The 20,981-nt window shown below is 49.9% G+C and overlaps 2 protein-coding genes across 3 annotated transcripts in view; one reads left to right on the forward strand and one right to left on the reverse strand.

Moving 5' to 3' along the window:
- Nucleotides 1-3,086, reverse strand: part of SF3B3 (splicing factor 3b subunit 3) — a 47,814-nt gene extending 44,728 nt beyond the window's left edge. The window contains exons 1-2 of one of the 2 annotated variants that reach the window (XM_081963632.1): nt 3,068-3,086; nt 1,887-1,992 (exon numbers count right to left, since the gene is read on the reverse strand). In XM_081963632.1, the coding sequence (XP_081819758.1) occupies nt 1,887-1,956 (70 nt within the window). In that variant the 5' untranslated portion in view covers nt 1,957-1,992; nt 3,068-3,086. Of the gene's footprint in view, nt 1-1,886; nt 1,993-2,437; nt 2,576-3,067 lie in introns of those variants that run through there. The other variant, XM_081963631.1, reaches the window with a different exon arrangement.
- On the forward strand, nt 2,558-19,638 carry COG4 (component of oligomeric golgi complex 4). The gene is made up of 19 exons (XM_081963633.1): nt 2,558-2,748; nt 2,841-2,923; nt 3,008-3,122; nt 5,257-5,431; nt 6,053-6,246; nt 7,260-7,365; nt 8,388-8,545; nt 9,362-9,420; nt 10,628-10,761; nt 12,529-12,647; nt 13,164-13,330; nt 13,993-14,158; nt 14,858-14,920; nt 15,314-15,430; nt 15,728-15,820; nt 16,644-16,727; nt 16,962-17,063; nt 18,774-18,902; nt 19,100-19,638. The coding sequence occupies exons 1-19, from the start codon at nt 2,656-2,658 to the stop codon at nt 19,232-19,234; spliced, it is 2,292 nt and encodes a 763-aa protein (XP_081819759.1). The 5' UTR covers nt 2,558-2,655; the 3' UTR covers nt 19,235-19,638.
- Nucleotides 19,639-20,981: the final 1,343 nt, after the last annotated feature.

Here is a 20,981-nt window from a genome sequence, read left to right on the forward strand (position 1 = left end):
TATATACAAATAGTCTCATCCATTAACTATTAGACTATTTAATAGATTATCCTTCTATCCAATCACACTATTTACAGTTTGTTCCAGTCTTATCACCTTGTCTTATACCAGTAATAGAATCTGTTCCAGACTTCAAAGTATTCCGATTCCCCTTTATTTTTTAGTTCAAGGGGGAGCCTATCTGCTTCCGCACAGGCCAAAATTTTCCTGAATATATCTAACTCTGGTGGTGTATTTTCTTTTTTCCAATACTGCGCCATAAGTTATATGCGCCACAGTTAGTACATGTATAATTAGATAAAGTACATCTTTCTTATGCCCCTCCTGTATTAAGCCTAGGAAAAAATTTCTGGTTTGAAGAAAATTTTATCTCCCACCATTTGTTCCAACCATGATTGAATCATTTTCCAGTATCTTTTTGCCTCATTGCATGTCCATCACATATGATAAAAAGTGCCTGGTGTTTTTTTGCACGTCCAACAATTCGGGGCCAAATTTTTAAACATTTTGGAGAGCCATGCTGGGGGGAGATTCCATCTGTAGAACATCTTATACAGATTTTCTTTATACGCTGTGGCCATTGTTAGTTTCCGATTAAGTATCCAAAGTTTTTCCCATTTAGCGAATTCCACATTATAACCAAAAATTTTCGCCCAGGCGACCAGTTTCTTTGACATGTTCTTCCTCAAGTTTATATTCCAACAAAAGCACTTTGATCAACCTGTCTTCTGTCTCTATCAGAAGTTTATCTAATATTATGTAATCTTTGGCAATACCTTCCTTTTTCTTATCCTGTGCAAACCTTGATTGTATCTGTAAGTAAGACCACTATTCTAGTTGTACCCCTTGTAATGCCAATTCTACTTTAGTTTTTATCTCCCCCTGTCTGTTCAATAACTCTTTGTATGTAACAATTTTTTCCATGTTGATTGAATTTGGGTGTATGTATGCTTCCATCGTAGATAGCCAAATGGGTGTTTCAGTATAGTGGTTGTGTTTAATTTTGTTCCATACTAATAACAGGGGCTGTCTGATGTAGTGTCTGTAAAAATATTTATGTGTAGATCATTTTTCCTACCATAAAAAGGCATGCCATAAAATTGGATGAAAATTATTAATTGTATAATAAATTTGCATAAAACAAGGAAAACCTATACTGCTTAAACAGCAGGCAGCATGCCAGTCCACCCTGATGAATCAGATACAAGACATGACTAGGTGAGCTAAATCTACTTTATTTTAAGGCAATAAAATACTAACAGAATCCTGTAAGTCTGAAAATATGAACTTCCAGTCAGTACTTTTAACCGCTTCATACATTAGGGTTGGTCCTTCTTAGCTTATTTTAAACCACTGAGGGTTCCTGTCTGTAATCTGATTTGCTTCCTAGGCAGCACCTCTTCCTCACCTTGCATTACACGCAGGCTGTGGATCCCCACATTTTTGCTGTTATCACTGGTACACCAGTTGCTAGTCTACATACAGCAGGGTGTTTCAGCAGTGACATTGCATGCCTTGATCACCCCCTAGCTAAGTTACGTAATGCTCAATACCTGGGGTTGCCCTTTGGAGAAGACCTGGAAGCTACAAGTGGTCCAGAATGGAGTAGTGAAATTACTGCTGGGTCAATCCAACCATGAAGCCTCTTCTAAAGTTACTGCCTTGGTTACCAATAGGCTTCGGGAGGCAACAACATTAGGCATTGCCCAGCATGGCAGAATCTGCCCATTCGGTGAAAATATCTTGAAGAGGCTTACTAAAAGGCCTTCCTCCACCAACATTTAGTGCCTTTTCTGCTGTGGGCCCCACACTTTGGAATTCTTTAACCACTCTCACGTTTGAAAAGTCATCAATGCACGCGGCCTTGCGATCAGAGGGAAGTTTACCTGAAAAATTCCCGTGGATGGCATAGCTGATGCCAGTGGCCCGTTGGAGAGTTAAATTGTACAGGAACATGGTGCCGGTTGAGGTCGCTTCCCTTCAGCCCACCAGCTAGAAAAAAAGTGAAAAAATCAATCCCGTAACTATTGGGGGATTCGTAGAACATTTGCAAGCCCCAAATAGCCAAGCAAAGTCTATCTTTATCTTCTCCAGTTCTTGCAACTCAATTAGGAAAGGGAAGAGACCGGGCCTCGGGCAGAAAGGCCCAACGCCCTTGTCGGAATGCGTTTAAGCCGCAGTCGGGATGAAGAGCAGGAAAGGCGGCGGCGGCAGGTTAATGGGCCAGGCCCGAGATGGAACAGAGACCCGCGCAGTCAGGGACACAATGCAGCAGCTCATCCCGCGCCAGGGCCAAAGGCGACGACGGGGAGCGCGCTGGGGCCCACCTAGCGGCCTCACATCCGCGCCGCAGCCGCCCTCCGAGGGACGGGACCGCCGGAGAGAGGGCCGCGGTCGCCCCCGCCAGCCTCCCCGGGCGAGATTCGGCGGCACCTACCGCAGAACGGCGCGGATGGCGGCGGATCCCGTCACCACCCTCGCCTGCCGCACGGTCCGCGCTCCTCCAGGGGTCCTTCGAGGCACGCGGCGCGCGGGTTGCCCTCGCCGCGCCTGACGCGTCGCCACGTCCTGCGAGGCCCCCTCGGACCGCGCGTCAGGCCCCGCCTCGGTGGCCAGGCCCGACCGGATCTCCGCCCTACCCGCGCCGCCGGCGAGATGTGCGCCTCGGCGCTGTCGCTGGAGCAGCTGCGCGGCCTCACCGAGCTGCCGGACCTGGAGGCGGCCTATGGGCGCCTGTGCCGCGAGGAGGTGAAGGCGGGGGGGGTGTCGGGGGGGGCGGAAGCCACCGATGCGGGGCGGGGGGGAGGGGCGGCCTCGAATGCGCGTCTGCTTCGTTGCAGGGCGAGACGCGGGCGGAGCTGGAGCTGCTGCTGGAGCAGCGCAGCGCCCTGGAGGGAAAGGTGGCGGCGCTGCACCGGATGGGGTGAGTGGCGGGGCCCGGGCGGGGCGGGGGTGGTGGTTCCTGGGCCGGGGAGCCTCAGCCGCCGCTCTTCCTCCGCCTCCGCAGCCCCAACCTGCAGCTGATCGAGGGGGACGCGCAGCAGCTGGGGGGCACCATCGCCTTCACCTGTCGCCTGGCCGAGAACGTCAGCAGCAAAGTCCGCCAGCTGGACCTGGCTAAGGTAGGTGCCGCCGCCTCCTCCTCCCCGGAACAGACACTCGGGAGGCGGTAATGTAATGATGTGTGTGTTTTATGTGCAATTGGTGTGCCTAGCTCTTTAAGAAGGCTAGGAAACAGTTCACCTTTTTAATGATGTCATCTAGGGCTGAAGTCAGGTTAAAGACAAGCTCTAGTTCAAGCTCTTTGCTGTCTGCCTTTATTTTATGCCAAAGTCATCACAGAAGGGAGGCGCTGGGCTGGGCCACTTTGCTTGTTATGCAGCACAATTCTCCTGAGCCTGGTGGAGGAGGGTGGAATAGAAATGGGAGCGAAAGCGGGCAAAGCAGCAGGTAGAATAAAGGGGGCGAAAGTCGGAACTCTTTTCCGAGCGGTAGAATGACCTTAATAATGTTACAGCCGCCACTTTATTACAGAGATTCTACATAATAGCAATAATGCAAAGTACCGCATCTTAATAATCTCTTTAATGTCATTTCACACGGACAAAATTGTTTTGAAACCTTTGGAGTTTGTATTTGTCAATGTAGTCCCAGAGTATTTCACCTTTTTCTCCATCTAAAAACCTGATTTTCTTGTCAATATTTCATTATCTTGAGAAGCCATATTCTTAAGACATCCTTGTCTTGAATACTTTTCAAATGGTTTACATAAATCTTCATTGATGATATTTGCTCTGATGAGTATATGCCTTGGATAGATTTCTCTCCAATATCAATGCCTTCCAAAACCTTAAATTTCAAGTACCAATTTAAGTTACCAAAAGCTTTCTCTGCATCCAAAAATATTAGAGGTGCTTTTTTCTTCTTGTGAAATTGTCAGTATTCAATAAGATTCAAAACAATATTGTCTCAGACTCAGAAAGTGAATTGGTTAAGGATTGTATGATTAAATGGGCTCAGAATTTTGGTGAAGTGGTTATGTTGGAAACGTGGGAAAAAATATGGGTTCAGAATGTTAAATTTACACAGTCACAGAATTTAAGGGAGAATTTTTATAAAATGTTTTACAGATGGTATTTAGATCCTAAAAAATTATCATGCATGTACCCAAATGTTCAACCAAAATGTTGGAGATGCGGGTGTCTAGATGCTACCTTTTTTCATGTATGGTGGACTTGTAACAAGGTGAAAGCTTTTTGGATAAAAATATGGTGGGTTATGCAGAATGTATTTAAGAAAAGAATACAATTCACTCCGCAAATGTTTTTATTGGGTATAGCTAAGGATTTTACCAAAGGGGAAACAAAATTGGCCTTGTATATGGTCACAGCAGCTAGGTTGTTGATTGCGCAACATTGGGAAAAAGATTTTTTACCGACAATTGATCAATGGATTCAGAAGGTGGCGGGGTTCGCTGAAATGGCAAAAATTTCAGCTTTTTTAAAAGCTCAGAAACAGGATTACACACAGGAATGGGCAAAATGGATTGATTATATACAGAATAAATACCAGACCAGGAGTTATTATGTAGCCTTTAGGTAAGAATGTTTAGACCGATAGATGATCAGAGTAAATAGTATATGGGATGTTTGGAATTGTTAGAGTGGTATACAGCGGAAGTCAGGGGGGTGGGTTTGTGTGGGAGGTGGGGGAGGGTTAGGGTGGAGGGTGGGGTAATATATATGTATGAATAAATTAGAAGATGGGATTAATGAAACATTGTTATGCTAGGAGAAATTTATATTAAGAGTTATAGATGTTAAATTAGCTTAGAAAATGCGATCAATGTGTTATTATTAATCTAAGAGAAATTTATATTGTGTTTGTTGGGAGGAGAGGGGTTACGAGTAATCTATTTTAAGATGGGGGGAGGGGAGGGGGCAAAGAATTTGGTATAATATTTGAAAGTGAATTTTTGTGGGGGGGTTGGGGGGGGTATAGCATTTGTATGAGATTTATATTGTGTGGAGGGGGGGTGAAAAGGGGGAAAATTGTTTGTACAAAACTCTTTTAATTAAAAAAAAAAACAATATTGTCAATATTGTCTCTCAGTTGTCTTTTTGGCAAAAAGCCAGGTTTGTCCTGATAAGAGGGTAGACATTTCCTCAATCTTTCTACCAGTATTGTCGTAAAAAATGTGTAGCCGTTGTTTACTAATGAAATTGGTCTGTAAACCTGCTCACTTTGCTTTGGCAGAACCGCCTCTACCAGGCCATCCAGAGATCAGACGATATTTTGGACCTGAAGTTCTGCACCGATGGTGTCCAGGCGGCCCTGAGGAGTGAAGACTATGAGCAGGCAGCAGCTCACGTCCACCGTTACCTCTCTTTGGACAAGTCAGTCATTGAGCTGAGCAAGCAGGGCCAGGAGGGTAAGAAGGCCATTTGGTGTCTTGCTCTTCCTTCAGAGGGCCTTCTTGCACTCAGTCCTTCTCTGCCCAGACCAATAGTGGGTTCCAGGCAGTACACCCTGGTACGGGCGTACCGGTGTAGCTGGGAGCAGCGGCCACCGTACCGAAACAGTGGTTTGTGGGGCCCACCCGGCCGTGTTCCTTACCGCTTTTTGAGGGAAACGTGCCAATTGGCATTGTGTGTATATCATTACTGTGTTATATGCATGTGATACTGTACTATAACAGACAATGGCGAGTACTATAAAATACCACATCACGCTATATCAGCATTAGGACCATTGTGATTTTTCTTTAGCGTTAAACTGACTGTAAGAAGACAGTAAACTCGTATCAAAAACACATTCTCAAAATTTATTTTGAAGCTGCCTCATGTTAAGTTGCCTCTGGCCTGCAGCAAACATTGAATGTGGCTGTTACTGGTTTTAAAGGCTTCTAGCCCTGTCCTGCCAGGAAAACCAGATGTTTTTCTTCTGTCTCCAGTTCCTAACCCTCTTAAGAGCCTGAATTATTTAGTTAAATTAATCTTGGCATTTATAAATCAAAATAATATTGAGAATATATCATTCTCTTCCCTGGCAGGCACCATAACTGATGCCAACCTGAAGCTCCTGCAAGGAGCAGAACAGCAGCTGAAGATCATTGTTACTGAGAAATTTGATGTCGCCATGAAGCAGGAAGACCTGCTCCAAGTGGAACGTTTCTTCAAGATCTTCCCCTTACTGGGCCTGCATGATGAGGGGCTGAGTAACTTCTCCAGATACCTTTGCAAGCAGGTGAGCACCTGGCAGGTCTGGGGGCGAACAGTAACACTTGTGCTGCTGAGAGGATTTCTGACTTCTCTGCACTCTGTCAGTCTGGTGGATGGACCAGTGGAAGAGATATGGTGGACTGGCTTCTTCTGATCAGCGCTAAAGACAAACAGAAGCCGGTGTCCTTGAGGAACTAAGCGGAAGCCTGTTAGTCACCGGTTTCATTTGGCTCCAGTGTTACTCCAGGGGCTTTTGTAGTTTCCTAGATAGCTGCATTTTCTTTCATTGAGCTGCCACCGGTTTTTCTTACGATGTTTGAGGTGTGCTTGTTATCGTAGGAAAGCGTAAGCTGTCGAGCTTCCTGCTGCAAAGTTGTGTTCAGCTTGTATCAGCAGTCCTGCAGTTAATAAGCCGCAATACCTGGGGGAACACCCCTAAACTGGTGGTGTTAGCAATCTTTCCCAGTCTTAGTCATCTATAAATTTCTCCCCCTTCCTTCTATGATTTTAAATTTCCCTGAAGTTTGCATATTTTGAGGGTATGTGATAAAAGTTAGAAATAAATTCATAATTCTTCCTTCAAGAGTACACCCTACTGCCTTGCCTCCTTTTTAATTTATTAAATGCTCATTTCCTGGAATCCAATATGGATTATCCTTTTCGCCTTGCTTTTCTATAAGTTTGAGAATTCCCGTATGGAGCAATCTCTTCACTGGATTTTTCACCATTAGCACTTCATTGGCCAGCTGTTCCCTTGCGATGAGTGTGAATTTCCTTTTGCATCATCTATCTTCTGAATGAGGAATCTTGCCGAGAATTTATAGAAGATGCGCTTAGTATGTTTTGTGTGTCCCAGATGATAACTGGAGTCTTTTGTAACTGCCTATTATTCGATCCCTGTAGTATCTGCAGTTTGTTTCAGAAAGACCTCAGGGAGCTGGTGTGCATTAAGAAGTAGGAGATGGCAGTGGTGAGCCATCTTGCACCAATGGGTGCTGTGAGACCACAGAGCAGGCTAAGGGAGCCTCTTCTTTGCAGGTTGCTAACAAAGCAGAAGAGAATTTACACTTAGCGTTACAGACGGAGCCAACAGAACGGCGATATGCGGTCCTGTTTGCAGACACGCTGACCCTCCTCTTTGAAGGTAAAGTTCTGCTCTTCTTTCATCCTGAAAACTCAGAAATGAAAAAGGCGCTTCTCCTTGGGTGAACCCCAGAGGAACCTACACAGCCATGCCCAGCCTTCCACCTGCACGGGCCTGGAGCCCCTCGGCTCCTTTGGGCTGCTTCTCTATGGAATGTCATAGAGGAGACAAAGGAAGCAGTAAGTTAGACTGAGGCCTCCAGGAAAGTCTTTGAGTTGTAACAAAATGCAAAGACTTGATAGGCTCAAGAGGGAGGAAGAAGGCAGTGGGATTGGCAGGAGCCTTTTGCTGTGGTTCTGGCTGATTTCTGTATCCTAGGCAGGGGTGGATGTGAGTGGCTCTTCCCCACATTTAAGAGTGAGCAGGCAAAGTCAAAACCTACCATATTTTTCGGAGTATAACATGCAGTCCCCCCCCCCCCAAACAGGATGAACATTTGGTGCGTCTTATACACTGAATGTAGCCCCGCCAGCCCCCACCCTTTGGCCGCTGCCTCCCTGCACCCCATTTTCTGCCCATTCCAATCCCCACCACCTAAAATGGGTGGAAAATGGGGTGCAGGGAGGCCGAAAATGCGGCACACGGAGGTGGCAAATGGCTATGGCGAACCCTGCAGCCTGAAACAGTTGATGTCAGGAGGCCCAACAGTCAGCTTCTTGTGCTAATCAGGCTGTACTGAGACTGAAACTTGCTGTTTGCTGCAAGGAGGCAAATTGCTGGGAGGCAGAAGGAGATTTTTTTTTCTTGTGCTAATCAGGCTGTGCTGAAACCGAAACAGGCTGTTTGCTATTTGCTGCAAGGAGGCAAATTGTTGGGAGGCAGAGGCAGATTTTTTTCTTGTTTTCCTCCCCAAAAGGTAGGCGCATCTTATACTTCGCAGTGTCTTATACTCCGAAAAATATGGTATTTTTTAATTCATTGATTCCTAGTATGTTCCTCTTCTTTGTGTTACAAACTAGCAGTTTGGCAGAAATTTTCTGCTCCCTGTCCCTGAGATTTCATGGGTCTGGGGTTTCTTTCAGGGATTGCACGTATTGTGGAGACCCACCAGCCCATTGTGGAGACGTATTATGGACCTGGCAGGCTTTATGTGTTGATCAAGCATCTGCAGGCAGAATGTGACCAGCAGGTGGAGAAGGTGGTGGAGAAATTCATCCAGCAGAGAGACTATCGTAGGCAGGTGAGGGAAGGAGGAGGGGGGAAAGGCTGGGTCTTCCAGGCAGATCTCTGTGACTGCCTGACTCTTGCTCTCAGGAGTGTGCGTGAAATGGGAAATAAATCTTGCTTTTGGTTGAGAACAAAGCCCCCCTGCCTGGAATGTCCTTCAGAATGCTCCAGTTGAGCTGCCCTGGGGCCCGGACAAAGCGTAAATCACCCTGTGTGTTCCAGTGATGGGCAGCAGAGGGAACTGGGCCTGAGCCTTGGCTCCCCTCTTCTCCCACCCAGCATTACAGGAGCTATTCTGACTGTAACGCAACTCAGAACTCCTGGTCCTTCTGAAGAATGAAGAGGAGCCACTTGATGTTGGCCTTGACCCCAATCGGGATCCCTGGTCCTGGGAAGCAGAGGGGCTTGTCCAGGCAGGGCGGGACTCTCAGCTGCCCAGCTTCTCCTCGGGGTCCTCTGGGCTCCGGATCAGGCTCAGTGCAGCGGCTGCCCCGGGGGAGAGCCCGGGCTCAGCTTTTCCGGGGTTGCCTTGTCCTTTGAAGCCGCCTGCTGGGCTGTGTCAAGAAAGGCAGTCGAGGGTTCTGCCTTCCAAGACATTTGACAGCCTGCAGAGCTCTGCCTTTCCCGGAGCCGGACCTGCCACTCCCAGCCCTGTCCGGGAGTTCTCAGAGGGTCCTGGAAATGGGTCGGGCAGCAGCAGCCGGGCCTTTTCCTCTGGCCTCCTTCAGCTTTGCTGTGGCCAGGGTGTATCCCCTGCAGCCACTGCCTGCTTGGGCTTGCCCAGTAAAGGGGGGGGGGGCTGACACCTCTTGTCTTCCAATGCTTGCAGTTCCAGCACGTCCAGAGCAGCACGATGAGGAGCGTGGCGGGAGAAAAGATTGAACCAAGGTGGAGCACCTCTCTCTTCTCTTTTTTTCCTGTGAAAGCAAGGCAGGCTCTTCATTGGGGGAGGGTGGGATTTGCTGGGCAACAAAGTCTGCTTTGGGGGTTCTACCAACTTCCTTGGACTGGCTGGCTGCCGACAGCCTCCCAGGGGGCCAGCAGGGCAGGCGCTTGTCCTCCTTGGGAATGTGAACCGAGAATGGTCGATGCAGCTTCCTCTGGGGCCTTTGGAGTGTAGCTTGCCTGGTAGCTTCGAGCATCCCTTCTTGCTCTGAGTTGCACAAGAGAGGTCAGAGTTGTGGAGGTGAGTGGCTGCTTCCCAGCCTGACTTGGGGAGAAGTTGGAATTCCCCACAGAGTAGCATTGTCCAATGTGGGCCAAAATCCATGCCTTACTTTGATACTTTAACAATATAATTTTTATTACAGAAATTTTAAGAGAATAAAAATAATGCAGTTTTTGTAAGAAAAAAGGAAAGAAAGCAAAGCATTAAAGTGGAAAGGGGTAAAATGAAAGAAACGGAAAGGAAAAAGAAAGAGAAAAAAGAGCTATAAAGAAGAGCTTCCAAGTTTTCTTAACAGCAATGACATTTATATTTTACCCTCTCTCTGCGGTTACAGCGTACCTTCTTTCCGTAGCCTATCCTTTCTAATCGAATCCCTAAGCATGTTCATCTTTTTCTTTTTTCAGCATAAAGTTCATAAGGGGTTTTCAGTCACTAATCAGTGTTCTTTATCTTCCTCTAATCAAACAAGTCAGTTTTGCCAGCTCTGCTAGTTCTGTCATCTTCACCAGCCATTTCTCCATTGTGGGTGTTTCAGAATCTCCATTTCTCTGTGTGTAATAACCATGCAACCGTTGTCTTATGTCCTCCAACTCTCTTCTGATTTGTTTATCGGTTAGTCCCAGCAAGTGAAGTTCTGGTTTCTGTTCTTTGATGCTCCTATTTATTTCTGTTGTGTTCAGTTGTTGAGAAAACCGGCCCAGGAGTGTCTGGCTGTATGCATATGTATCAGCTAGCCATTTCTTTGCCCCTCTGTGTCTCTTGTGAGAACTGAAAGAATCCTTTCAGCAGAGCTATGCACAAGTGCCAGGAAGGAAACGGAAGGCAGCCAGATGTCCTGCCCAGAGGGCTTATTGTTGCAGATTCTGGCTTAGCAGATGTGGTTCAGTGTCCCTTTTCTCTGGCTGACCCTTGCTTTGCTTCTCACAGGGAACTTGACCCTATTTTAACCGAGGTCACCTTGATGAATGCCCGCAGCGAACTCTACCTGAGGTTCATCAGGAGGCGCATCACCTCTGACTTTGAGGTGGGAGATTCTGTGGCCTCCGAGGAGGTGAAGCAAGGTAAAATGCTGGTGTTTGCAAATAATAATAATAATAATAATAATAATAATAATAATAATAATAATAATAATAATAATAATAATATTTAATGCTTCTAGACCGCCCCCTCTCCCAAAAGGGACTCGGGGCGGTGTACAGTTCATACAAAATACAAAATACAAAATATACCAGGATACAATAAAATTAAATATGTACAGTTGACAATTGACATGGAGGAGGTTAAAATGCTGTTAAAAGAACTATACAAAGGGAGTCCGTTGGCTTCCTTCCTACAGCTCGGCATCCTTGATCATCTGCTCTTTAGCAGTGAAAGTGAGCCCACCCACCCCCCAGGCATGGCGTGAGAAAGCCGAAAAGGAAATGAGCCCTGCCCCCCAACAGGGCTTGCTTCTTTTTGCCTCAGAGAGAAAGCAGGCATCCAGGTAGACCTTGGCTAACACCCACAACGGAGCCCAGAATTTTGGTCACACCTTACTGCAGTTGTAAGTCACACCACATGACCGGATTCACCTTTGCAACCATTTTTATGATAAGCGAACCACATGGTGGTTAAGCAAATCCAGCACACTCGGTGGGTGTTTTGTAGTTTTCTGCCAGAAAATGGCAAAAACTGTAAAATGTCTCATGGCTGGGAGACTCCCATGGATCGTAAATGTGAGCCATTTGCTAAACACCCAAAATTCAATTGTGTGGCAGTTTGTAGCTTTGAGGGCAGGTTTGTAGTTAACTTCTTTGGAGTACAAAGATTTGAGTGGCTTGTTAATTAGTCAAGGACTGGATATAATGGAATGTATGGATGACCTCGGAGAAAGAAGAAGAACGGTTGCAGGAACTGGGCATGCCTAGTTTAATGAAAAGAAGGACTAGGGGAGACATGATAGCAGTCTTCCAATATCTCAGGGGCTGCCACAAAGAAGAGGGAGTCAAGCTATTCTCCAAGGAACCTGAGGGCAGGACAAGAAGCAATGGGTGGAAACTAATCAAGGAGAGAAACAACTTAGAACTGAGGAGAAATTTCCTGACAGTCAGAACAATTAACCAGTGGAACATAAGTTGCCTCCAGAAGTTGTGAATGCCCCAACACTGGAAGTCTTTAAGAAGACGTTGGATAGCCATTTGTCTGGAACGGTATAGGGTTTCCTTCCTAGGCAGGGGGTTGGACTAGAAGACCTCCAAGGTCCCTTCCAACTCCGCTATTGTATTGTATTCAAGGAGCTGCTGCCGCTGCCGCCTAGGAAGCCATCAGAGAACTGGGGCAGGAACGGCAATCCTGGAAGAGTCAGGAAAGAAAGACCCAGCCTCAGGGGTCTTGTAGGTCTTCAGCCATCACAAGTAAACCAGACAAGGAAGAGCTGCTCTGTGAGGGAGATGGGTGGTTCCTAAATTAGATAAAACAAACACATCAATGAATCTCCTTTATTGTAAGGCAGAGGCTGGTGGGTGGGGACTGGTGGGTGGGCGGGGCTTCGGCAACATTCTCTAAGATCCACAGACATTTAAACCCACTTTTTGGGGGGGGAGGGGAGGCGTCATACATCAAAAAAGGTATTAAGTTTCCTCTCCAGAGATTTTCCATCTGGGACCTTTGCAACTGTCTCTCTTGATCTATTGATCTCCCTAGTAGTAGCTGCAGAGAATTTAAGTCTCCTTAATTCAGGATTTTGATTACAGCATTATCATTATTACCATTATCTTTGTGCAAGCCCCGCTTTTATCATTTTTCAAGCCTTTCTGCTGTTTCTTAATCATTGTGATTCTGCTCCACAGAGCATCAGAAGTGCCTGGACAAAATGCTCCACAATTGCTTTCTGAGCTGTGCCATGCAAGAGTTGATTGGCTACTACATCACCATGGAAGAGTACTTTATGAGAGAGACTGTGAATAAGGTAGGAAGGACTGCCTGGAAGTTTGCATCTGTTCCCCTTCCCTGCTTGGATGGAGCTCAGTTGCATGGATGAGTCCCACGGAGAGTCCGTTACCTGCATGGGAAGCCTTCGGCTGGGCCGGTGTAAGGGAGCCTTGTCAACCTTGACTGGCAACTATCCAATGTTTTTCCAACTTGTCAGAGAGGGAAGCCAGATTCTCTTGGATGCAGTAACTAGACTCTCTGCTTAGGAGTCTCTCAGTTTCCCATAGTGGTGGTTGGGCTTACCAATGGTGGTTTAATCAGCAAAATTTTAACACAGTTTGAATCCAACCATTGCTGAGCGGAGGAAATGATGACGATGATCAGACCGGTTTGACGTTTTCTGCTGAGGAGAGCAATCTTTGGCTGTCGTCTTCAGAAGCAGCAAAGTTTGGAAGCCACGTGCTAGGTCTCCCTGATTGCCCGAGTAGAGCCAGTGTTTGATGGGTTGAGAAGCCCAGAGTAAATTGTGAACGCCTGTTGGCTTTTCTGCTAGGCTGTAGCCATGGACACCTGTGAGAAGGGTCAGCTAACCTCAAGCATGGTGGATGATGTTTTCTACATCGTGAAGAAATGCATCGGGAGGGCTCTTTCCAGCTCCAGCATCGACTGTCTCTGTGCCATGATCAACCATTCCATCACTGAGCTTGAGTCAGAGTTCAGGTAGGTGGTGGGGAGGGAGGTGGACAACATCTGGAGCTCTTGGAACCTGAGGAGGTTCTGCTAAGTCTCCTCTGGGCCTCCGTAAAACAGACATAAGCCGCTCTTTGGACTGCGTGGGCTTCATGCAGACCTTACTGTTGCACATAATCAACAGATTTGCAAATTTGGGGGCTGGACTAGGACCTCCAGAAGGTTGGAGGAGATGATCTCCAAAAACCCTATGATCCCATGACTTTGATTTCATAGAATCGGGAAATTAAGGATTTGGAGGGACCTTGGAGGTATAAATGAGTCTGACAAGGGAACTTCGCACACTCTTTCAGATTAAATTTACTTATTGGAATGTTCTGAGTTTGAAATGAACTATAGATACACGGATTCCATTATTTCCTGTTCCTCAGGGCTGGGATGGACTCTTCCTGCACCTAAGGGCAGAATTTATGTCGCACAAGACTGGGGGGCAAGGAGCTTGCTTTGCTCTGCAAATTCTGCCAGGGCCTCCTAGCAGCGAAGCTGGTTTTGTTTTCCTAGAGCTGGGGAGGGAGAGGGTTTTTTTGGGGGGGGGTTGCAAGCCGAGGCCCTTGGTCCTGCCTCCTTCTTGCAGAAGAAGTTGGCTCCCTGAATCTCCAGCCTTCCTGCTTGAGGTTGCCTTCTTTCCACAGGGAGATCCTGGGCCACAAGCTGCGGGTGGGCTTCCCGGCCACCCCTTTCCAGGATTTCCAGAGGGGAGTGACCAGTGCCGTGAGCCTCATGCAGAGCAGCCTGCAGCAGGGAAAGTTCGACTCCAAAGGCATTGAGAGCACCGATGAGGCTAAGCAGTCCTTCCTGGTGCGTTGTCCGGACGGGGCCCCGGGGGGCAATGCCTGGGCTGGAGGGAAAGGCAGAGGCTCTCCGAAGGGAGCTAGTATGGCTGGGTTGAGGGCCAAGCAAAGTGGGCTGTTGAAAGGCTGTTAGGAGCACCAACACAGCCTCATTCTGTCAAAATGCTTGTCTTATGCAAGTACCTGGTGTACAATTAATTTCTGTTGACGAAAGGAGGTTGAAACGTTGTTTCCCATTGAAGAGCCCACTGGTTAGGTCTCGCATGGAGAGGCAGCAAGGGGCTTTGCCTCAAAGGGCAGCCCCACGTGCCAAGGCCTTGGCCTGATGGTCCAATGCATGGAATTCTCTTTGCAGTAGCCTCCCCCAAGGAACCGGGGGCTGGCGGAAATGGAAACGCCGCCCTGCCTTTCCCCATCCATTGGGCCAGTTTTCTTCTTTTCCTGGATGGGGAACAGCCCAGTGCCGCGTTTTAAGAGTCAACTGGGTCTGAGAGGGGAAAGGAAGTGGAGGATCAGGTGCTTGATCTCTTCCCTGGCCAATGAAACCTTCCTTCCTCTTCCCCTGGCTCCCGTCTCCTCCGTGCCCAGTTTCTTCCTCAGAGGAGCAATGACTGAGATGCTGACCTTGGGGACAAAGGCCCTTTAGGCATGACTGCTCTTCAGGGTGGGGAAAGAGGCTGACCGTTCTGCTTCCTCTACATGGCAGGTGACTTTAAACAATGTGGAGGCCTGCAGCGAGAACATAATGACCCTGAAGAAGACCCTGGAGGTACTTGTGGACTCATTGTGTGTTTGTGTGATTCAAATCCATCTTGGGGCTAAGTTAATACACTAATTTCAATTAGAAGTCCGGCTTTATTTTGGGAGATCCTTCCTGGCTTATTCCAAAGATGGGGACCCAAAGAAACCAGGATATAAACCGTCTACATAAAAACACGAGGATGCTGGGTTTGGAGCAAGGAGTTGCGGTGCCTGGCCAGGAGGCCCCATCCAGAGACTTGGATTGCATGGGAAATGGGAGGAGGGACTGAGCAGTGGGAGAGCTGCCGTGGGGGTGGGCTGCTGCCCCACCTTCTCTTGCCGTGCTTCATTTCCACCAGACTCGAGGTCTCCCTTTTGCAGAGCCATTCTTGTTTGCAGCTAGATCTCTGCTCCCCTACAGAGCGACTGTTCGGAGCTGCTCAGCCAGGGCTTTGGAGGAGAGCAGGCTCGGCTCAAGCTGGAGAGCTGCCTTTCGGACATGGACGCCGTCTCCAGCAAGTTTCGTGACCTGCTGCAGGTGAGCTTTGGCCCTTTGGAGTGTTGCCTGTCCCAAGGCCCCCCAGGAGGGAGGGAAGGAGGCCAGGCTGGCCAATGGGCAGCATCCTTCCCCGGCAGGAGGTGAGCTCCTTGGGGCTGCCAGGGGAGCTTCTCTTCCACTCACCCACATTTTGCTGAGCATTTCTATGCTTCAGCTTAGAGAGATGAGCAGCTCCCAACAGGCTGGGTGGGACCCCTGGGGCTCTGCACCTTTGCCAGGATAGGGGAGCCTGGAGACCTAATGAGGGGCTGCTGACTGACCCTTCTTCTCTCTCAGGAAGGGCTGAATGAACTCACCAGCTCAGCAGTCAAACCGCACGTGAAGCCCTGCATTAACCTCTTCCTGTCTGTATCCCACAACATCGAGGAGGTTTGTTTGCTTGCCTGAATGCAGGAGGCTGGAGAAGCGGGTGGAGGAGGCGTTTTTGCCACTTTTGAAGACTCCACTGGGACTCTATAGAGGGGAGAAGATGTGGAATGAGAACGCTGCTGGGGGAGAGAGTGCTTGAATAAGACGTGTTGCGGTCATTAAGTAAAACAGGAATAGCCCCGAAAGGCTGAGGAAGAATCTGAAGACTGCCCTCCTTGACTCCCTTTAGTGCAAGGGGGAGGGAAGGGGGCCATACGGAAAGGCTTCTGAGCTCTCGGTGCAGCAAAGTTCCAGCGTTGCTTGTGGTGCCTGTTCCCTTGCTGGCCTAACTGAAGAGCTGATGTGGAGAAGCAGCCTGGAGGCTCACTTTTCCTTGCGGGGGGGTGGGGTGGGGGGTGGGGCTTGCCAGTCAAGTGCCCTCTTTGCAGCAGGCTCCCTTTCTGCATGCAGGGTTCCTTCCTTCAGCATCTCCCCAGGGAACAGCCCAGGTGCCTCTCAAGCCCCCACCCTTTGGTTCATCCTGCTAAGCGGCCACGGAAGCAGAAGGAGGCGGCCTCGGGGCTGGCAAGCCTTTGCCAGGCCAGCCAAGTCTTGGGAAAGCCTGGAGGAGTAGCAGTGGCTGGGCATGCCTTGAGCAAGCCAGGCTGAGCCCATCAGTCCCATCCTTTTGCTGTACCGGCTTCCGTGAAAACAAAATTGCTGCCTCTGAGAAAGACGTGACAGGCCAGCTGGAGCCGCCACCCCCCACCCCACCCCCCACCCTCCCTGGTACTCAAGGGAGGCAGCGGGAGGGGCCCAGCTCTGTTCTCTGCTCCTCTTTCAGGAAGAGTTCAATGACTACGAAGCCAACGACCCCTGGGTGCAGCACTTCATTCTTAGTCTGGAGCAGCAGATGGTGGAGCTCAAGGTGGGTTCGAGGCAGGAGTTGAGGGGGCCAATTCCTCCAAGGGGAATTGGCCCCTTTGGCATACGGGCATTGGTCATTTCAGAGAGAAGGCAGCTGCCCGCTGTGTGTTCCCCTTGCCAATGGAAGGGCCGGGACACTTGTTCCCTTGGCAGCTTTTTCCCTGGGCAGGGACACTGTCCCCCCTGGCCTGCCTTGGGCTGCCATCCTGAACCAGGTCTTCTCCCTTCTCTGCAGGCAGGACTGTCCCCTGTGATCTACGATAGCCTCACCAGCCTGATGACCACTCTAGTTGCTCTGGAGCTGGAGAAGGTTGTTCTCAAGTCCACCTTCAGTCGGGTAAGATGGGGTAGAGAGTGCCAATAAGGCCAACCTGCAGATCAATCGCAAGACATGCCAGCATTACAATCTGAGTCTAATTGTTTATATGTACCCTGTTGCCGCGAAAATAAGACCTCCCTGGGTAATAAGCCCTCTTCCAAAATATTGCAACGCAGCAGCAGCCATGAGGTGACCACACTCACCGCCTCCTGCACCTCAAAAATAATAAGACCTCCCCGAAAATAAGGCCAAGCTCTTATTTCGGGGGTCAAAAGAAAATAAGACCCTGTCTTATTTTCAGGGAAACACAGTAGAATAACCTCAAGTAACTTCAAACAAAGCATCCCATCTTCTGCGTGGCAGATACTTTCCTTTTCTCCACTCCCCAATCCTTTGGAGCGTTCATTTCAGTGCTGGGATAATTAGCAGAAGGGAATTATTGTTTGTATTTACATTCGTTGAAGGTTTTACAAGAGAGTTAACAGGCACAGAATGAGCAATACGTTAGCCCGGATGTCTGCAACCTGCGGCTCCAGAGCTGCATGCGGCTCTTTGGGCCCTTTGCTTGTGGCTCCCTGTCAGGTGATCCCACCACTGGCTGCCCCCCCCCTCGCCCTCCCCTCCCAGTCGCTCCTTGCCTGGCCTGAGAAGGTAAGGGCAAAGGCAGGGGATGCAGAAGCGGCCGGGGCTGAGTCTCCCGCACCTCCCTCTTGCTGGAGCTCCTTCCGGCCCTTGTTGGTGCTGGGAGGGCCTCAGTCGCTTGGGGAGACACACAACCTGCTCTCCACCCTGAGATATTTGCCCGACCCAGCCGCGACCGACGCCGGCTTCGCTAACGTGGGGGCTGGGCGGTGGGGGTGGGATCCGGGAATGATGGAAAGGGGGACGGGCCCACAGTGCCCAGCCACAGCTTTAAATCTTGCACGGGTGACTTTCGCTGCCCAGAGGAGGCTTTTCAATGAAAGCTGGCAATGGCATCGCCCTGCTGGAGGAGTAAAGAAGCTCAGGGCAGCGGGAAAAGGGGGCTGGCCCCGCCTAGCCTTACACTCCCACCCAGGCGGTCAGACTCGGAGAAACCAATGACGCCCATCAGCCGGTCACCCCTCCCCCTCTATCTCTCGACTTGGGTTCTGTCTGTTTGTTCTCCTTGTTGGCGTCCTTGGATTGTGTAACTTGGCCAGTTCTTTTCTGTATGCTCTGAGCCAGGTGTAGTACAGCTGTGCGAGGGGAATGCCTGCTGGGCAAGGGCGGGGGAGTGGCTGGCCAGTTGACGATGCGCACAGCACAGGCCCCTCCCTTGGCAACCCAGAGCCTCTGCCTCCTATCAAATAGTCCCAGTGTACCCTGAGGGCTTCTTCCCTGCTCTTAGTCCTAAGGGAGGAAACGGGAGGGAGAGGTCCAGCTTGCCTGCCTGCTTGGGGAAAGAGGCTGGTTCGGGGTTGGGAATCGATCCCGCTTTGGAGAGCCCCTTGTTTGACTCCTTGTGGAGCCTCTTTGCCAACTCCTCCTGCCTCCAAGGCCCAACGCCAGAATGCCCTTGGCTCAGGGTGGGTGGAGCCAATGGGCGACCGAGTAAGAGGCTTCTCTGGAAGTGGGCCTTTCCCCGAACTTCCCTGCTGGGTGGAGTTCAGAGGGGAACCCGTTCCAGGAGGTTCTGCTGGGGCTGGGATGGGCTTCTCCTGGCCAGCTGCCGGTTCAGCCACGCTTTGCCACTTTCTGTCTCCTCAGCTTGGCGGGTTGCAGTTTGACAAGGAACTGAGGTCCCTGATAGCCTACCTGACTACAGTCACCACCTGGACCATCCGTGACAAGTTTGCCCGGCTCTCCCAGATGGCGACCATCCTCAACCTGGAAAGGGTGGGCCCTCCGCACTTCCCTCCCTAGGCAGGGCGGCCGGAGAGGGGGAGGGGGGGTTGGAGGCGGAGCAGAGCCCCATCCCAGACTGCTCAAAGGCAAAAGCAGGCAGGACGGGGGCTCTGCTGCCTTCCAGGTGTCAGGCAGGTGCTGTCCAATCCTCTGCCGGACGGGCAGACAGTATTTTCCTCTCTTTTTAGGTAACGGAGATCCTGGATTACTGGGGCCCCAATTCGGGCCCTCTGACGTGGTGCCTGACGCCAGCAGAGGTCCGCCAAGTGCTGGCCCTCCGGATGGATTTTCGTAATGAAGACATCAAACGCCTGCGCCTGTAGCCTCCTTGGAAAACGCGCTGCCTCCTCCTGCCAGGACTGGCTGCTTTAGCAGGGAGAAGCTCAGTGCTGGCTGCCTTCTTGCTGGGGAAAATGGGACACGGTTCTGTTGGAAAGTGGAAGGAGGAGCCTTTCTTACCTGTGTTTGTGGAAGATGGCTGCCCAGCATCCGGGGCTTGGGAGGGGCTGTCAGTTCATGGCAACAACCCCCCCCCTCCCTGGACCACGATTGAAGGGCCCTTGGCCCTTGGCCCTGGGCTTTGCTCTCGGCTGTGGCTGATGAGGAGTTTGGCCAGAACGGCCTCCTGGAAACTTCCGTGAAGGCTGGGACTCAAGAGGCCAACATGGAGAGGCCCAATTAGCTGACAGACCCAAAGGAATTCAAAATAAACCTTCTGATCTCATAATGCTGTTTACAGGTGCAGGTCCAACATTGGCATTGTATTAGCTGCAATGGGCAACTGAGTTTATTTATTTTATTTGATTTCTAGACCGCCCCTCTCCCCGAAGGGACTCGGGGTGGTGTACAGGTACCAAATTAAAAACCATACAAATAATCATAAATATAGTTAAAATCGGATTAAACTTTAAACCCCTGTACAAATTTATAAAAATTAAAAACTTAGCCTAAGAACAACCCGTGAAATTTAAAAATACAGACTGAGGTGGGAGAGCTGGAATTAGGCCAAGCCGGCTAGATTAAACAGGTGGGTTTTGAGCTTCTTGCGGAAGGAGCGGAGGTCGGTGGTAGTTCTGATGTCCGGGGGGGAGGTCATTCCAGAGGGTCGGGCCCATCACAGAGAAGGCCCTTCCCCTGGGCGTTGCCCGCTGTCACAGCCTAGTGGACGGCACCCGGAGGAGTCCGTCTCTGTGAGAGCGAATCGGCCGAAGGGATGTGTGGGGCAGGATACGATCCCGCAAATAACTAGGCCCTGTGCCATGGAGCCTTTGAAGATGATAATCAGCACCTTGAAACGCACCCGAAAAGCTACAGGTAGCCAGTGCAGCCGCACAGGAGAGGTGTTACGTGGGAGTATCTAGCGACTCCCGAGACTGCCCGCGCGGCCGCATTCTGAACCAACTGCAGTCTTCGCGTGCATCTCAAGGGGAGCCCCATGTAGAGAGCGTTACAGTAGTCTAGCCAGGATGTCACAAGCGCATGGGTGACTGTGCGAAGGGCGTTCCGGTCCAATAGGGGACGCAATTGGCGCACCAGGCGAACCTGGTGAAACGCCCCCCTTGCCACGGCTGTCACATGGTCGTCCATTGACAGCCAGGCATCTAGGAGGATGCCCAAATTGCGTACCCGATCCACGGGGGCCAGATGTTCGCCCCCAATGGCCAGTGATGGAATCAGCTGGTTGAACCGGGGTGCCGGTAGCCACAGCCACTCCGTCTTGGACGGGTTGAGCTTGAGAGTTGGTTTCACCGTTTGGGCTTTCTCTTTAGCAGAAAAGAGGGAAGACAGGAGAGCCACCTTCCAATATTTGAGGGGCTTCCCATAAGGAAGAGGGGGTCAGTCTATTTTCCAAAGCAGCTGAAGGCAGGACAAGAAGCAACGGGTGGAAACTAATCAAGGAGAGAAGCAACCTGGAACTAAGGAGGAATTTCCTGGCAGTTACAACAATCAGTGGAACAACTGGCCCCCTGGAGTGGTGGGTGCTCCATCGTTGGAGGCTTTTAAGAAGAGACTGGGCAGCCCCATATCTGGAGTGGTGCAGGGTCTCCTGCTTGAGCAGAGGGGTGAACT

Source organism: Natrix helvetica, assembly GCF_964273705.1.
Source record: "Natrix helvetica genome assembly, chromosome: 10".
Classification (NCBI taxonomy): Eukaryota; Metazoa; Chordata; class Lepidosauria; order Squamata; family Natricidae; genus Natrix; species Natrix helvetica.

Bases quoted from the DNA above. Each gene is read 5' to 3' on its own strand.
- COG4 (XM_081963633.1), top strand. From the start codon at position 2,656: ATGTGCGCCTCGGCGCTGTCGCTGGAGCAGCTGCGCGGCCTCACCGAG. The intron at 16,728-16,961 runs GTGGGTTCGAGG...CCTTCTCTGCAG, and splicing joins AGCAGATGGTGGAGCTCAAG to GCAGGACTGTCCCCTGTGAT. The intron at 18,903-19,099 runs GTGGGCCCTCCG...CTCTCTTTTTAG, and splicing joins CCATCCTCAACCTGGAAAGG to GTAACGGAGATCCTGGATTA.